The 19,224-nt window shown below is 41.0% G+C and overlaps 1 protein-coding gene across 1 annotated transcript in view; it reads right to left on the bottom strand.

The window, feature by feature from the left end:
- mboat2a (membrane bound O-acyltransferase domain containing 2a) overlaps positions 1-10,308 on the bottom strand; it is a 74,263-nt gene extending 63,955 nt beyond the window's left edge. The window contains exon 1 of the mRNA XM_041855484.2: positions 10,100-10,308. Within this exon, the coding sequence (XP_041711418.1) occupies positions 10,100-10,183 (84 nt within the window). The 5' untranslated portion in view covers positions 10,184-10,308. The remainder of the gene's footprint in view (positions 1-10,099) is intronic.
- Positions 10,309-19,224: the final 8,916 nt, after the last annotated feature.

The raw sequence follows: 19,224 nt of genomic DNA, 5'->3' as shown, positions 1-19,224 counted from the left end.
CTGTCTGTGAAGGGACATTGGTTGGGGAATTTCCATAGGTTGACTTTGTCGGGTTCAAAGAAAGGACTGTCTAGAAGATACCTTTTCTGAGCAGCCAGCCACTCGTTTTTTCTATCTCTACGTGGGGAAATGACCTTTTAAATCAGTGTGCATTGTCTCTGCAGAGGTTTAATTTCGGTTTGTGGTCACAACAAATAAGCACCATGACGGACATTTTAAGCATCCTAAATGAACAGCTATTACCCTCAGCCACACACTGGGATCAATTACCCTGGACCACATCCAAGAAGCCCTCGATGTTATTGGCCAGAGTGAACGCGTTGGCTATCTGTCCATTAGGATACCATGTGGACACAGCCGCACCCCTATGAGAGCTGCTCCCTCAATAAGAATGAAGACGTGAGGTTGGTGAAATCGGCAACATCACTAGCGTTAAACCCCATCAATAGTATCCATTTCACACTAGCCTTCAGATGACTAATATCCAATGCAACACACATACAATACAATGTAACACTGGCCAAAATAACATTAGCCTAGCCTACATCTCAAACAAATACAGGCAAAATGGAACAGGTACACAAGCAAGCCAAACAAATAGGCTAGCCTCTACCAGTGATGGAGAAAAAGTATTAGAAAATCTTCCCTTATAAAGAAAGAGATATGATCTGATTAGCCTAATACAGTGTTTTTAGTTGGCTACCTTAATCATAGCAAGCACTGAAGAGCAACCACCATCATAAACAAGGTGTAGGCCTTGACTGCCATGTGTTTGGCAACTATTGCAGTTTGCTGAAGGTTATTCCACAGAGGGAGTATATGTCAGCTGACAAATTAAACCCTTCAGTGCATAAAATTAAACCTCAGGAGAAATGGCGGTGATTGTGAAATTGTTGTCTTGTTCATCAGCGGAGGACAGCGCAATCCCACTGAATGGCTGTTTAATGGCATGTGTTGGAGGGTAAACGTTCCCAGAAAGCGATGCTAGCAAGATGACTTCATTGCTACGATAAACCCATATTGTTACTCTTTAACCGACAACTTTCCAACTGCGTAATTACTCAAACTTGTGAAACATCTAAACAATATACCTCAATAGTTACATGCAGAGTGAGATAGTATCAGGGTAGGAACAGAGCTAGACCTGCACACAACATCAACAATAGCAACACGTGAATTTAGGCCTATATTATTTAAACCAGACTAAAATCTGCCTCCATAGGCAACTGTAACTCAATAGATTTGACCTCTTGGCATCATTTGCCCTCAGTTTCCACATTCATAAGTCACAGTGGTTTACAGTAGAGTCTGATGACTAGGTTAGGTCAGGAGGAGATTTGGGCCTTTTTATAGCTGGGCTGGAAGTTGCAAAAGTATGCTTGGAAGGCAAGTCATACATGGGAGGATCTTTGACTGTAAAACATACAGGTCTCTTCAATTCCACCAATGTGTGAGTGTTTCACTGGATTTCCTCTAGGTATTAGTGTAGCCTAATTAGCTCATCCTGGATCAGTAAGCAGAGCTTATGTATTTCGCATCGTGCATGTCGAAAGGTCAGGGGTCAAATGGTTTTAACTCCCAAAAGCCAGTCAAATGATGACATGACATACGCACTGGAGTTAACATACATAATCCAACTCAGGTTTCGTGGAGAAAATGAAAACATATTCAGGGAAATAAACATTCTGAAACTGTACAATATCGCTCGGCCAGGTAACACAATAAAGCCGGTTGCTAGCATACCCCTTGCCATGGCAAAGGGAAGGCCGAAGTGTATAGAAATGGAACAGACAACCTTTTAGCACTAGCCCGCAACACATGGCCAGGGGTTGTAGAGAACAAGCATTTAACCATTCATATCTGAGAGGTCCATACAACATCACTCATCAAGAAGTGGTACCTTTCAAGGCTACCGTGTATTCACGTTAATATCCATCATTGGAACTGGTTAACAATATTGTTTAAATGAGTATCTTTGATAATTGCTAGAAAAGTTAGGCTAGAACATAAAAGCTCGATCTAATGTAATAGGCTAATATGCTAATGTTACATAGGTTTATCCACAGATCTGCCATCACATACCAAACCTCCGAGTCACCATGTCTTCTCCAGGGCCATAACTCTGGCATTTCATTTCTCCATCGCCTTAAGGAATGAGAATGTACCCATTTATTACAGAGGTGATCTGGCTGAATGGAATCAATAGAAACTTCATAAGGCACAAGCGCCTCCGTTTTTTTGCTTGCTGTGTAGAATCAATCTAAGTATTTTGATGACAATGCAAGTTGTACTACTTAGGGCCATGCTGCATCAATACGAAGATTGACTTTTTATTGGTGCATAGAGGCGATGCGAAACCCAAAGCCTGGAAGAGTTGTCAGACATCCTCGCCGTGCCCGTCTTAATCTTAACAATGACTGAATCAGCTGAATCTTAAACCTTAGTTGTCGCCAATTTACCTCGATGGAACTGTTTTGGATGACAACACAGCCACAGCACCATGAATATTAATATGGCTTTAGCATAGTTTGCAGTTCCTTAAAATCCAGAGTCAAACTTGTAGAGGAGTCAGCAGAAGGAGAGTTGCTGTTGTTGCCTTCGTATTTCAGAGCTATTAATGTCTCCAAAAGATGACAATAACGTAAACACTAAATGAGTTATGATCCAGACACAAAGACACGGTCTGCACTGCTGCTGGGTTGGCATAAATCGTAAGGCAGGAGTGAGACAGATTTGCAGTTTGAGGTGCTAAAACATGGTCTGAAACTCACAGTCCAAGTCGTGAGTGACAAATTGTGGCAGGTGTTTCTCGACAATAAATAAATCATAGAAGATGAGATGGAATATCATTTTTTACATATCAACTGTCTCTGTTAGACAGTGGCTTGCAATACAATCCCATGAGGGGGGAGTTGGGGAGGGTTTCAATTCCATAGCCTTTGACTAGCACGCTAACACTATGCTAAGCGGTCAAATGTGAAGCAGCCAAGTGATTCCTTGAGAGCTGAACTGCTACCTCGATAAAACTTAGGAGGCATTACAGGCAGAGAGCCATGAAGGATCACTGTGGACACCCTACACACTAATGCAGAAGGCCATTCCAACAGCTGAGGAGGTTAGGGGCATAGTAAATACCTTGGAGGGTAACTAAATAAACAGCATGCCCATTCCAATTTAAATGTAAACCAACACGGGTCCATGTTCATTCTGGACCCATGTAAATTTGGTAGCCGCACTCCCCTCTAATTATTCTCCTACCCACCTAATCATGTTAGCTATATTCAATGCAGCACAAAATATTGCCCTTCAGCCCAACCAAAGGTTGCGAGTTCGTATCATCACAGACAACTTTAGCATTTGAGCTAATTAGCCATTTTAACGACTTACTACTTTTTAGCTACTTTGCATGTCAGCTAACGCTTCCCCAAACCTTTTAACGTGTGAGTTCCAAATATCTCTAACAGTCGTCCCAGCGTGAGTATTTTTTATGCGCGTGATGTCAGAATGCCCTCACTGTTCCAAAATGTGATTGTTACGCAACAGGACAGTTAACCCGCGCTGCTCTCAAACCAAGGCATGCTGCCTGCTAATTATCTATATGATGTGTTTCATCTTGTCAATTTCTAATTATTTTTTAACCGTTTTTATTGAGGTGTGTTCCGCCTCCTCATTAATTCACATAGAAGTAGACCATTTAACTGTTACGGACGATTTACGTTTGAGGCATTACTGAGCCCAAACACTTTTCCAGTGTTTCCCCAGATCAAGTATGCAGACATTTGTGCATCTCCAGTCAGAACAAAACTTGCAAACTTTTTCACCCCTGGCACATTTTCCAGCTGGCGCCCGCATTGTCTTCATTGTTGTTTTCCTTACTAATAATAACTTTAGACATGTGTGCGTTCCTATCAAGGTGAGTGCCTTATTACATTATCGTTTCTGTATATCGTGTTATTGTTTCTACTGTAGCACATCGTATGCATGTATGGAGCATAATGTATTTACTGTTTTATTCACGTTTTCAAGTACTGGTGACAAATCATGCATTCCGATTCTTGCTATGAGTGGTGGTATGTTTGTTGATGTCATACAACGCTTTGTGGTTGTCATGTAAACGTCTGTCAGACCAAATATGTTATATCAAAACGAGGTGATTGGGATTGTTCACTCGTCTTTCGAGTAAACTTCTGGAAGGGAATGATGGTAGACACACCCCCTTCAACATGCATACTGCAAACAGACCCAACTCATCTTGTCACCTCTTATCTTTGGTTGACACTAAAAAAGAAACATGGCGGCGCACATAAACTACCCATCGTCTGATTACTTTAGACTTTTAGAGAGTGTTTTACTCAATTATTTTGATCACTGGTGAGCTCACCTGTGATGTGATTAATTGTAAATAGCAATTGCTATTAGCTAATTCATATTATGGTTTCTGTCAGCCGAGAGTTAGCTAAATATGACCGCTTTTGTAAGTTCACTCTTCCCTCAGCGCTAGGACTAATGTAGCCTACATTTTCCGGTTTGGATGATTGAGTTATGCTGTCACCACTTCTGTGAATGTCAGAACATTGCATCCAAAAATAAACTGCTCACATTGAGGACATAAATGTTGTAAAGACTGTTTGTGCAAAATGTTTCTGTGAAAAAAGTGTGACCAGCTCAAACGCTGACTGTTGCGTCAATCGTAACTGGACGTTCTAATCACACAGGTTTGAGCATACGCTGCAGTGACCACTATAGCATGATCACACCCATGTGTTCGTACTTGTCAAAGGGTTAACCTAACTCCTAAACTTAACTCTAACCTTAACTACTTACCCCTAGCCTAGCTAACGTTAGCCACCTAGCTAGAATTCGTGACAAACATTTTACAAATTCATAACATATTGTATGTTTAGCAAATTCGTAACATATCATACGAAACGTAACATACTAAATGGAGTGTCTCGGATTTACGTACAGAATAATACAAAATGCCCTGAAACCAGGTTGTTCAGCTACATAATAAATGGTGGAAGAAATAAACAAATCATTGCATTCATGTAATATAGGTCATGTTAATCCACAATTATCACAGCAAATGTCAGACATATTGCATTCCAGTTTCTTTGCTGATTAGAGATTACTAAAAAGGCATTTTCTAAGACTACATTCTAAATCTAGGCCTGAATGAAAAAGTTAATCTCTGGCTGGAGAACAGTCAGTCAGCTTTTGTGGTCAGTCCGACCTTTCAAAAGGTAGCATGTAAGCAGAATCACCAAGCCAGGAAACATGAAGGCAAGCCCTGACCAACGAGTTCCGACACAAGAACAAACATTATCTCCCTCTTACGTAATGTGCCCAAATCTGATCAATACTGGTCATTTAACTTCATTCCCAATTGAATGCTCTGAGAGCGATATGAGATTTGCTCAGAGTAAAAAGAGTGATTGGCCTTTGGAGTAGTGACCAGTAATACCCAGAGGGTTTGGAGTAGTGACCAGTAATACCCAGAGGGTTTGGAGTAGTGACCAGTAATACTGAGAGGGGGGTGCCTGCTCCTTTTTGTAGTTTTACAAAGTTTGCATTGACTTACTGAAATGTAAATAAACCCCAATTGAACAGTTGATAGTGTTTTCAAGCTTCTAGTGAACACTAATTCAATATTAGAATTATAACCAAATTAAAGCAGGACCTGGGGCAATAGTTAAACCATGTTAAGGTTTGGGCTATTAGTTTGATAATCAAACTTCTAAAGACTCTGTAAAGCTCTTATTTTATGACCTCCACTACCCATATCCCTGTAGAAATCACACTGGTTCATCATTGTGCTGAGGTACGTATGCAGCACTGCACGCAAGTAAGCAGCCACAAAAAAAATATATTGGAACGAATACACTCCCCTGAGGTGCACCAATTAGAGAGCGAGGGAAAGGGAATGAGCCTCCACTGAGAAATCAGAGCTTAGCCTTGTACTCCCGGAGCCATCACTAGGGGGCTAAGGGACTAGCAACCATCCTTCCTCAATTACTTTACAAACCAGAGGGAAGTGACATCACTGTAGGCCCATGAAAAGCACAGCAGCAACAAAAGAGTGATAGTCTTACAGAGATATGAAACAACATACTGTGACAAACTGTAATCCAATAAATTACAGAGCGGAGCAGTTCTTCATCAGTGAACGCTTTGTGAACATACAATATGAAGGGTCATTGGTACATCATGTGCTTTGCTGCAGAAGAAAAGTATGGTTGCTACTTCAAGTTCAGGCTGAGCATTGATATGCTATGAAGTCTTAAGAGTAAAGCACTGCCTTGGAGCGTTGATGTTCTGCTGAGGCTTAGAATTTAATTTGAAAAACAATAGGCTGGGCAGAGTATATTTGAGAGCCAACAAAAGCCTTTAAGCCTGGCCTTGTACTGTGGTTAAGGACATCAGTGTCCACATTTTCCACTACTTTCAACTATCATGTTAAAACTAGACTGTCAGGGAGGGACATGGAAGGGTTGATAAAGAAGAGGGAAAATGTAATTTTTTATTTACTCTATCATTTACTATAACAAAAGCTGTTGTGTTACCAATAATGGCAGCTCTATGTACTTTGCTGTATGACATTCAACTGACACATTTGGAGCCTTCTCTGCAACTTCTGAACTGAATGTGTCATGATTACACTTCACTGATTTTCACACGAAAGGTGCCAAAACATTCACTGGGAGTTTTCCTTCTCTCTCCTCCCCCTCGCTCTCTATTTGGAATGTAGTCATGCTGATGTTTGACAAAGACGAAGGAGCGAGAGGCCCGGTTCAGTCAAGCCATGCAGTTTATTTATATTTAAAATACACTGCAGACATGACAATCTACAGACAGTGCATTCACAACAAAATCAGACAAGGCTTCCATTTTAAAACCAAGTCCACACTAATGCTATTTGCACCAGTTATTACAGCAGATGGGCGAATATGGAAAAAACTGAAACCACAACTATAATGACCCTATTAATGAATGCAGGGTTTGGATTGTAAATGTGATTTAAAAGGGCCAACTGCAGATGCTACATCCATTTTTGGACTTAAAGATGCAGTATGCACCCATTGATTCTTGAACAAGATAATTTATAAATGCTTCATGAGCTTAGATCCATTGTCCTACCCCATCAGAACCCAAAATATAAGTATGTTTTACCAACATGGGAGTAAAGCAAAGTAAACAAATACTATATAGCCTCAAAACATTGTTAAACTATAATTTTGATATCATGGATGGTCAGTCCATGCATCCATAGTTCGGTCTATACATTTGAGAGTGGTTACAGGGGCAGGGAGAATGCTTTGTTTAGTGTTTCAACTGCCGATTGCCGCTTTAAGTCACAGCACGGGATTAGGCTTGTGGTCAAATGACAGTGTTGCCAGAGTCAGCTCATGTCATTATACACAGAGTGTCCGAAACATTAAGAACACTTTCCTATTAAGTGACATCAATAAGGGATAGCTTTCACCCTGGTCAGTCTATGAAAGAGCAGGTGTTCTTAATGTTTTGTACAGACAGTGTAGAGCTGTAGTCATGCCTGGATGCACTGGAATTCCAGTGACACTCATGGGTCACTCCTGGCCCCCAGGCAATGGTCAATGCTACGTTGCACTGGATGGCAACTTGTGCAGTGACGAAATGCCATGATATAGGCCTTGCCTTCTTCCACCAATGGGGCTACAAGAAACCCCCAGGCTACTAATATGTTTGACTAAGCATAGAACTAGGGTAATCATGTTGGCAACAACAAGCTAGAACAAAGACTTTAAAGCCAGACAGGTGATCAAATTACCAAGAGTATCTCAACCTGCAGGCATGCTATAACAAGTCCCACACAATCCTGCCACAGCGTGAGTGAAAGGGGTGTGTACAGAAGAAAAGAAGGGGCAAGGCAGTGCATGTGGAGGGCCAATATCACAGTAGGTCTACACCAAGAGAACTGTTACGCCCATTATAGAACCAACACAGGCGCCCAGTCCCATAGGGAACATACAGTGCCCATACATGTGCACAGGCACGCAAATACAAACCTCTCCTTTTTCCTACCCATGAGAGGGCATGCAAGGCTATATTCAGGGTGGTGACTGGCACTTAAACAGGCATCACACTGTCACACCCAACTCCATTATGCAAGTTAGGTGAAGTAGAAAACATGGGTCAACTGTAGGTCACAAAGCGACCTCTCAAATAGGAGGCAATGAGCCATAGTTGTCAAGCTTGCAGTTTTCTGAGTTAGGCTACCACCTGAATACTAGCCGTGTGAGGCTGGGAACTGAGGTAGCAATTTGAGGAACATTCCTGTCTGCACATGCAGTAGGGAGTAGTAGATCAAGAGACGCTGAATATTTGGGCCTTAGACATCTGAGGTAATATAGACCACCAGTCATAGGTTATGTAGAGAGTGACAACTTTAGAGCTGGACACCATGTTTCTCCCTGTATTCCATTGCATGATGTGGTCTTGCCTTTTGGTTGAAACTGCAATGGCCAAACTCTCTTCACCTGATGTGGACAATCTGTTGGCAGATTCCGCTCATGCTCTTTGCAGATAAACTCCCACGACCTGAAGGCTTTTAAGTATGCCAGGACAAAGCTCCCTGTTGTTCCATAGGGAACGTTAGAATGAGTCACTCAAGTAGCCTTTTTCTCCCAGCTGAGTGGGACTGAGGTAAAAGTGTTTGTTGAGCAGAATACTCCTAGTTTGTAAATATGCGATCCCAGAGAGATAAGACGAGACAGGAAGAATATACGGGCGCCATGAAATGCAGGTGGTTGCGAAAACGTCCATCGATCTGTCCACCAGAGGTTGTATAAAACCAGAACGCAAACAAGCAGTGTGACAATATGGACAAAACAGCAGCGAAAAATAATTGCTCCATTTTATGAGCAAAATCCATTTTCCCACAGCTGCTCCGTTGTAGGGGACAATTTCATAGTGATAGCAACAGGACACGAGGAGTGTTCATATTGAGCTTTGAAACAGAATTGGGTTACTGTCCCCATCCCCAAACAAACATCAATTTGCTACAATACTGAAATGAAACAGATGAACAGATGAAAGCTGATCATTAGAAACAAGGGGGTGATGTTTGGAGGGACTAACTTGGTGTTTTTTCAGGTGGATGGGTTCTGAAGCAGTTGTTCATAGTGACTGTTTATAATTTACCCAGCAGGCTAAGCGGTCAGAGAGGTAGATGCTGCTGTACACAACTCCTTGGGATCTCTGGAGGATACAGTTTGATATGGTTGCAGAGGGACTTTATTTTTCTCAACATGCACTATGATGAGCAAGCAGCTCCATCAAAAGAGACATCCCAGTGACACAGCTGAGGAGCAGTGAGGCCAGCTGTTAGTGTGTGTGTTTGAGTCCAACGTCAAAACAACCACTCACTATACTGTTTGATTTATAGGCCCATATTGCAATAGTTATCAATGGACCACACCTTGTTACACAATTGGTGGGCTACGTCAGCACAGTCTGACACTAATGGTGGTAGTCTAATCGCATTAAAATGAGAAGCGATTAGCCAGGAAACATTGTATCAATTTAATTGATTAAAGGGATGACGAATTAGGCCTACTCGGTTGAGAGGATTTTTCTTTGTAGACGTTCATCACCCGCTTTGTCTGATCGAAAAAATTGAGTGGTTAAGCTACAAGTTTCGCAACAACAGTGACGCAGCCAAGCTGGAAATAGTGTTGAATGAATGGAACTTTCAATAAGCAAGGCCTATGTAACATTATTATACAGTTGACAATCCAAAACATTCAGTAATACGCGATTAGGTAAAACTAACCAATTCTCCAACCGCTTCAAAAATGTAAAAAAAAATATTAGTAGGTCTAAGAAATGTTACAATAATGCAACAATCTCTAGTGAATCAAGTCTCTGACTTTCTGATTAAGACGGTATTCAATCATGTTATTTCAGCTAGCACGCTACAATGTAGCTCTCGAAAACTAGGCGGCATTCTGATCAAGGGCTAGCTACAATGTAGCTCACCACTTCCTACCGAAACCATACTTCATTCAGTAACAAGTCAATGCCAAGGAGATAGAAACCAATTTAAATACACAACTTTTACCTGGTCTAGCGGAAGATTGATTATCTCGCTTATGGGCTGCAGTAAATTGGAGCCAGTGCAGGACGATGTCGTTTCGGTAGCCATGATTGAGTCCGTGAATCCTTGCTCCCCTTCGCCGTCGCAGATTCACTCTCCTCCGCTGATAAAGTGATTTTGCTGCTGCGACGGGATACCAGGCTAGATGGCTGTCTTCTGCGTTGTAGCGCCACCAAAAGCCCCAGTACCAACAATAACAAAGACAGTGTGGGCGGAGGGATATATTCCCAGCCCCCCATGACATCTCTGGGCCTATGGGTGTGGAGAAAGTGTTTTCAAGTGACCAATCAGATTTATGTGGATGGAACAGAAACGATTATGTACATTTTTCCAAACGAATCAAATGTTTGAAGTCGACGATGTCTCACGTGGACTCCTCCCATGCACATATGTGGCATTCCACTTGGAGAAGAGAAGAGAAGAGAAGAGAAGAGAAGAGAAGAGAAGAGACATGTTTTTAGTTTTTCCTTTTCCCCTTTTCCCATTTTGTTTCACAAAGTATAATGGATTTATATTATAGTCCAGTTGGGGGCGATAATGCAACATATTGGATGCCAACCGCCGTTAAACGCCAAAGAAGAAGAGGAAGAGGAAGAGGAAGAGGAGGAAGAAGAAGAAGAAGAAGAAGAAGAAGATACATTGTGCTTTCAAGACAACTCGGAAACTTCAAGTAAAAATGTGCTTACGTTTTTTGCATAGAGCTTGTAATTGGTTAATTCCTATACTTTCCATTGATGCTTTGAAGACAACTTGGAAACTCAGAGTTAAGTCGGAAATGTCAGAGTTCTGAGTTCCGAGTTGTCTTGAAAGCGGCCCGTTTTTCTATGATGAGTTTCCAAATCTGAAATTTCCGAGTCTCGAGTTGTCATTAGTGCTGCATTCCATTTTCTAATATAAGGATGAACGTTCAGCAGAACAATGTTACCAACATTATTAAAATTTATGTTACATTGTGCAAACGTATTACAATGTTACAATGTATACAGCGTTACAGTGGCAGGGAAATGTTGTTACTGTGTATCTTCTGCTTCCCCTCTGTTGTTTTCCCATTGAGCTTGGTTAAAATTTTGGATTACCGTATGAAACTATTACTTGCCAAAACTGTTTAAGAAAATGGTTTAATTTACCTATTTTCAATCTTTGTCTCGAGGATGAAATCAGACTAAATTGAACATTTCAAATTCTACTGTATCTCTCTGCCTATGTTCAGTGCACTGCTTTATTTGAGTGTAAACTACTGACTCAGTGTGTGATTTCCATCTAGTGGCCATTTCTGGGCAAAACAAAAAAACGAATTCACACCAAATCAATACATTGCAACAATGCTGACAAATATGCCTTTATTGCAAATCCCATATGGCACATTCACCTTATAAACCATAATTAAATTGTATTCTGCCCAGTGATGCTCTCCCCATAAACTGTGTAAGTGTTTATAGTTGGACCCTCACTGAAAACAACATTATCGTCCAATGTGGTTATCACAGATTTGTTTCTGATGAATTGTATGTAATCTGAATGATTATTTTTGGCTGACAAGGTGAAATGGGTATTTATCTTTTTTTAAATCACCAGTTCAAGCAGGATTGAAATGACCATAACGGGAGAAGATACACAGACTCTCTGGTAGCACTTAGTTTTATGGTACAGCAATTACCAGGTATGTAGGCTACTTAGAAATGACATATTAAAAAGGCAATTACAACCTTAATTATAACCTATGAATTATTTATTTATCCACTTTCCTCTCTACTAGTGGCAACAGGAATGATTGACATTTGACAAGAAAGTATGTCATGCTGCTTGTACAGACTGCACCCCCTCTTCCACTGTACACAGCCCTATGAGACACACTAATTGGTAGCAGCACGCCAGTTGCCATGACACTGAGATGAGCAGAGAAAGATCCCCTTGACTGTGGTGTTCTGACAGGCATGATGGAAGTTGCAAGTAGGAGGATGATTTTAAGTGGTCTCCAGGTTCGTTCTTCTCTGAATATTTTGAGTTTTCAACTAAAATCTGTCATAGTGAGATCCTCATTGGTATAGTGTAGTTATTTTAATTCAACTTGGCATAGGGTAGTTCCACAATTATAAATATTGCAATGTAGCTTGAGAGCTAAACAATGAGACTTAATAGATTAGTGCTATGATTTCTAAGACAATACATTTAACATGATGCTACTGTATATCCTGTTAGCTAGTCCCCTTACCCCTATGCATATCTCCTCCATCACTCCAGTATCCCTGCACATATCCCTGCAAATATGGTATTGGAACTGACTTTTAAATATTTCCTGTATATAGTATGCTTACTTACTTACTTTATTGTGTATTTCATATTTCTTATTCTTATTTCTCAGTTTTTTTCTAGTAATACATTGTTATTGATTATTGCATTGTTGGGTTTTGAGTTTGCAAGAAAAGCATTTCACTGTACTTGTGCATGTGACATTAAAACTTGAAACAAGGAACAGTAATACTTGCCACATTTCAGTTGTGTACTGATATAGAAATCCAATAGGGGGCACTACTTACAAGCATTTTATAATGTGTTGCCATTACATCATCATGGTGGCACAGAGGTGGATGAAAAAAAATATATTTTCCCAGCAAGCACATAACTGTCTGAGAACCATATGTTTCTTAGAGCTTGTTGGGAGCATGATTGTTCTTTAGTTATGTATACAACGTTCCCACAACTTTCTGGGAATGGTGCAGGATAGTTGCTTGGCTTTGGACCATTGTCAGCACATTTAAGGAACTTGACAAAACAAAACAAAATCTTGGTATTTCATTACATTTTAGTCATTTAGCAGACGCTCTTATCCAGAGCGACTTACAGTTAGTGAATACATATTTTTTTTATACTGGCCCCCCGTGGGAATCGAACCCACAACCCTGGCGTTGCAAACGCCATGCTCTATCAACTGAGCTACATCCCTGCCGGCCATTCCCTCCCCTACCCTGGACCAATTGTGCGCCGCCCATGAGTCTCCCGGTCGCGGCCGGCTGCGACAGAGCCTGGATTCGAACCAGGATCTAGTGGCACAGTTAGCACTGCGATGCAGTGCCTTAGACCACTGCGCCACTCAGGAGTTTACTTTAATAGAATGCTTCCTAAAAGTTCAAACATGGTTACATTTAATTACATTTTTGTTAATGTTCTCAAATTGTTCAGAGAATGTTAAAAAACAGCATTCTTCTGTGGGAATTTCAGTATTTCCACAGAACATTCCACACAAGTTACATTTACATTACATTTACATTTTACATTTGAGTCATTTAGCAGACGCTCTTATCCAGAGCGACTTACAGTTAGTGAATACATTTATTATTATTATTATATTTTTTTATACTGGCCCCCCGTGGGAATCGAACCCACAACCCTGGCGTTGCAAACGCCATGCGCTATCAACTGAGCTACATCCCTGCCGGCCATTCCCTCCCCTACCCTGGACGACGCTGGGCCAATTGTGCGCCGCCCATGAGTCTCCCGGTCGCGGCCGGCTGCGAGAGAGCCTGGATTCGAACCAGGATCTCTAGTGGCACAGTTAGTGTGGTTCGATTTAATGTCATATTTTTACCACATTCTGGGAACGTTCTCAAAAATGGTGTGACTTAAGTGGTTTTCAGAATGTTCAGAGAATGTATGGTTCTCTTTTATGTCAGTTCTTGGCAATATTCTGGGAATGTAAAAAAATAAAAAAAAGACTGAATTGTACACATTAAAGATGCACTGTCAAACTTCTGTATAATTTCAGCCAGTAGTTTTGAAAGTAGCGTTCACGAGCCGAAAGTGCGCCCCAAAAAGTGCGCGTCTCTCTCTCTCTCTCTCTCTCTCTCTCTCTCTCTCTCTCTCTCTCTCTCTCTCTCTCTCTCTTCTTTCTCTCTCTCTCTCTCTCTCTCTCTTTTTTTTCTTCTTTTTCTCTCTCTCTCTCTCTCTCTCTTTTTTTTTCTTTTTTTTCTCTCTCTCTCCCCCCTCTCTCTCTCTCTCTCTCTCTCTCTCTCTCTCTCTCTCTCTCTCTCTCTCGCTTTGGCCCGCCCTGCAATCTTATTGAATAACTGGGCAGGCCTTTTGCTAGCTTTCACTCAAATAGTTAGAGGCTGAAGCTTGTTGTCTGAAACTCAAAATACTAGGGGGCTGGCACACGTGGGGACAGTAATTCGATTCTGCATGTATGAACTGCACATTGACACATCCAGCCCAAAGCGGGAGGTTTAAAAAATACTTAATAGTCGCCAAAGTACCGTTCAATCTCTTTAACATCAGTTAGATCTCAATTCTCAGAACATGGAGAAAACTTTCCATAAAAACCACAAGAGAACTTTAGTAACGTTCTAAGAATGTTATTTAAAAACATATACATTCCGTTCTCCGTGTCAAGAAAATGCTCGATCCTCTCTCTATCTTGTTAAGTGTGTTGGCCTTGATCACTAATTGGCCACACCTGATCTTAATGAGTGCTTGTTTCCTTTGAAATGGGGTCTGTTTAAATAGACAAAAATGAACATGATTTTTCCCAGACCTAGAAAGTCATCCCCTGATGTGTTTTAAGCATTGTTCTGAACACAGAAAAAATGTGAAACAACTGGGAAAACCAGAAAAAAAAGGGGAAATCTGAAACCAGGAAAAAAACAGAAGTAGACAAAAAAATAAATATAAGGATTTTAAAAGGCCCTACCAAAGTTTTTTGCTGTGCATGGCTTCACTTTAAAGTGTGTGTCATCCTGCAGCACAGCATTTTGGGGAAGGTTGAGGTCAGATTTTTGTGCGCATGGAACATTTCTGGGATCTTTTATTTCAGCTCATGAAACATGGGACCGACACTTTACATGTTGTGTTTATATTTTTGTACAGATTAATTTGATCTCTGAGAAATTAAGCTAATTGATTGCACCCAAATTGGCCATTTTAAAATTATAGGATTAATATAATATGCAATAAATATAGTACATACCATCCGATTTGGACCAACATTTTTTCTAACAATGATGGAAATCTTATCTGTTTCTAATTACAGAAAAGATTTCAGAACAATCTGAGATGGTGGGTGTTGAAATCCTCTTTCTTTGGCTTTTTGAGGTGGAACGACCCTTATGGCTTCGTTCCCACAACCAATGTGAAACCAAAAACATACATTCCCACAACTCCCAAGGAACTAATAAATTCGAAGTGTTATGACAACGTCATCTATAAAATAGGTCTTCTTAATATGATGATTGAACCATTTATGTTATAGCCTACAATCTTGATTTTGAGATACATTTGTTCTGAGATACAAAGAGAGAGATACAACATATCGTTTATGGTTTGTTCATGGTAGAGTTTGAAATCTACAAACTTTGTTTTCAGAGATTGGGACGTGTATTGATCACCATTGTGCATTACTGTGACTGTATGTTGTAAAAGCTCTGTGCCCAAAACCGGAACCCTTGTAGTTATAGTGGCACAGCCTTCTAAATAAATGTGACCACAGTAGTCTATGTAAATGTCACGGTTTCGGCCGAGGCTGCTCCTCCTCCTGGTTCGGGCAGGCTTCGGCGGTCGTCGTCCCCGGAGTACTAGCTGCCACCGATCTATGTTTCATGTTCGTTTGGTTTTGTCTTGATGTTGTACACCTGTGTCTTGTTAGTCCTCGTTAGTGTCCTATTTAGTTCTCGTTGGTTGTGTGTGATTGCTCTTCTGTTTCGTGTTGGAGCTACTATTTTCCCTCCAGTGTTTTGGAGAGGTTCTTTTGCACATGTTAGTGCGCCGTTTGTTTTGTCGCCTGTGTGCGCCGTGTATTCGCCTTCGGGCTTATGTCTTTTGTGAATATTGCACTAAAGCCTTTGGACTGAGCCTCTGCGTCCTGCGCCTGATTCATACACCACACCCACCTTCAGCACCCGTTGACAGTAAAAAGCAGTGAGTCTGATGCGAATAAAAATATTCAAAAGTTTCTCAGTTTTACCTTTTATATCAGAATGAAAAGTGTACCTTTTAATGTATTTAACACCTCAAAATCTGTATTGCTCCATGGACTCCTTCTTGCCCACTGAATTCTGTGGTGACATCACAGACATAAACTAATGGAGCATTCTACCTTTCTAACAGGGGGGTTTCTATGCAAATATCAAAATGGAATGTTCCAAATAGATACAAATCTTCTAATTATTAACAAATATGCAAATAAGTACACACATAATAATACGATAATAACTTGGATATTATAAATTGCTATTTTCTATATTATGGCTCTTACATTTCCGGCTCCGAATTGTCTAGGCGGGGAGCATACGAATTACTTAAGACCAGAGCCATAATACTCTCCATAAATCTAAACTAACAACTTGGTCAACTTGGTCACTTATTGACTTCTTTGTCTTCTTTTTTCAGTGAACTCTCACGCTGCTTCTTTTAGTGGACTTGTAGTGGGGGCTTGTCTGGTAACAAGCGGTCTTCTGGCAGGTCTGCCATTTTCTGCTCTCCAGCTTTGGCATGTAGTATTCTGCAGAGAGGATTCTTCTCACTGTTGAGTTAGTCTGGGGAATCCAATACCTCTGTCGCATGTGGTTCTTTCCAGTGTCCAACTTCTCTTTGGATGTGTTGAAGAATGAGAGTGGCAACTCGAAAGTCCTTAGACAGAATAGCTGGGTGCTTAGCCTCCTCTTGCATAGCAGATTTATTCAGCCGTCCACCTACTCCCAATACTCCATCTTGCAGAATAGGATCCAACCTGTATATGTGACTTCTTCTATTCATGTGTGTTTTCTTTCTGCAACACTTTCATTTCTTCTGGATACTTCTGTCTCTGGTTGAAGCGGATTAGCTCAATCTCATCTTGGGCAAACTCTTCCACTGTAAGCGATTTCTTATCCAGTGTTTTCTATTTCTGCATGTGCTGCTTCTGCTTCTCAGGGTCACTCTCAGACTGTATCGTCTTCACTCTTGATGAAGTGTTCAGCTTTCAAACCTCTTGAAGCTTGATCTGCTGGGCTCACTGAGGTGTTGACATACCTCCACTGAGTTGGTTCTGTAGCCTCGTGGATAGTGGCAATCCTGTTGGCCACGAAGATCTTGAAATGCGCAGTTTCAATCTCGATGTACTTCAGTACCATAGTGCTATCCATCCAGAAGACAGACTCTTTGATTGGGACTTGTAGTTCTTGCCTCAGCATCTTGTCAACTTTGACTGCGACGACAGCTGCCGTCAGCTCCATCCTGGGGATAGTGATCTGTTTCAGCGGCACTACTGTAGATTTTCCCATCAGGAAGGAACAGTGTTTCTAGCCTTCTTCGTTCATCAGCAAAAGGTACGTCGCCATAGCCGTCCTCAGTGGAATTGGAAAAGTGATGCAGCTGTGCCGTCTTTGTGGGTCCAAGCTTGCAGTCTTGATACACCTGCTTACATTAAAGCTGGAAAGCTGCTGCAGGTCCGTCAACCATTTCTGCCACTTCTGAGCCTGTCCATCTTGGATTTCTTCATCCCAGCTTCGCTTCTCGCCACACAGGTCTCTCAGTATCAGCTTCACTGGTAAAATGAATGGCGGCAGAAAAATCCAAGAGGGTCGTAGATAGAGCTGACCACATCTGGTGTTGTCTTGTCTCTTCCATCTTCAGCTGTTATTCTCAGTGCATATGATGCACAACTGGGGGATGATGTGGTTCCACACAGGAGCACAGCCATTCTGTACTCACGATGGCTTGATTCAGATCGCCATCCGGTAACCACAGGAAACATAATAGATCAGCATCTTCCTCTGGAGCTCGGGTACCTTCACAGCGTAGCCCTTTGCTATGATGTCTCTCATGAAGCCCTTGTAGTCCTCATGGAAGTCTGGGTTCTTACTCCGCTTTCTTTTGAGACTGGTTGTACGTCATCTTTGCATTCTCATTTCTCAATGGCAAGCCAATGGTGTAGTGTCCATCAACAAGCTCTGCTGACTTTGTCACAGATCGCATGAACTGGTGATCTTCTTGTGACATCTCTGGTTTGTCTTCACAGCTGCGTTGAGAAGTCTCTGTTGGACTAACAGTTCTTCAATGTTTGAGATGGAGATCTCTGTGTTCTCTGTGTAGCTTCGTCATCTTCCCGTGGTATCCGTGGCTTCCAACGTGAGCAGAGTTTTTGACTAAATGTAGTGGTGCAGCCTTCTAAAAAAATGCAATCACAGTAGTCTATGTAAAAAGCAATGAGTCTGACATTAATAAAACATTCAAAAGCTTCTCCGTTTTACCTTTTTAAATAAGAATGAAATGTTGACAAGGAAAATGTATTTAACACGGTCCAAAACTGTAAAACATTTATAAAAAATAAAAAAAATGTATTCCGTGAACTAAAACTCGCACTTGACTCCCCTCCCCCAAGAAGCACTGACTTTGCCAATAGCTTCTTTACTGAGAAAAATGTACTTACTATGAGTAAAATGTGTTTGTCCCACCTAGCTATCTTAAGATAAATGCACTAACTCTAGTCACTCTGTATAAGAACGACTGCTAAATGACTAATATGTAAATGTATTGCTCCATAGACTTCTTCTTGCCTGCTGAATTATGTGGTGATGTCAGTAAACTAATGGAGCATTCTAGCTTTCTAACAGGCGGGTTTCTATGCAAATATACAAATGGAAATTAGATCCAGTTCCAATTAGATAGAAATATTGACAAATATGCAAATATGTACACAAATAATAATACTGTAATAACTTAGATATTTGTTTTAAATTACACTAGCGCCCTCAGGAAATCAACATCACACATCTCAGATTACACATCATGTTAAAACAAATCTGACCACAGTATTACAGTTAACACCTGTTGTAGCCTTAAGCTAACAAACCAGACACACACACACTCATCTTCACTGTCTATGACCCTAGTTTGTAGAACAATGAGCTGAAGCTGAGAAACCCACAGATCAGTGGCTTGTGAAAGTATTCACCCCCCTTGGCATTTTTCCTATTTTGTTGCCTTATAACCTGGAATTAAAATAGATTTTGGGGGGGGTTGTATCATTTGATTTACACAACATGCCTACCACTTTGAAGATGCAAAATATTTTTTGGGTGAAACAAACAAGGAATAAGACAAAAAAACAGAACACTTGA

Source organism: Coregonus clupeaformis, chromosome 29 (genome assembly GCF_020615455.1).
Source record: "Coregonus clupeaformis isolate EN_2021a chromosome 29, ASM2061545v1, whole genome shotgun sequence".
Taxonomy (NCBI): domain Eukaryota; kingdom Metazoa; phylum Chordata; class Actinopteri; order Salmoniformes; family Salmonidae; genus Coregonus; species Coregonus clupeaformis.
This window is presented reverse-complemented; position numbering and strand designations above follow the sequence as displayed.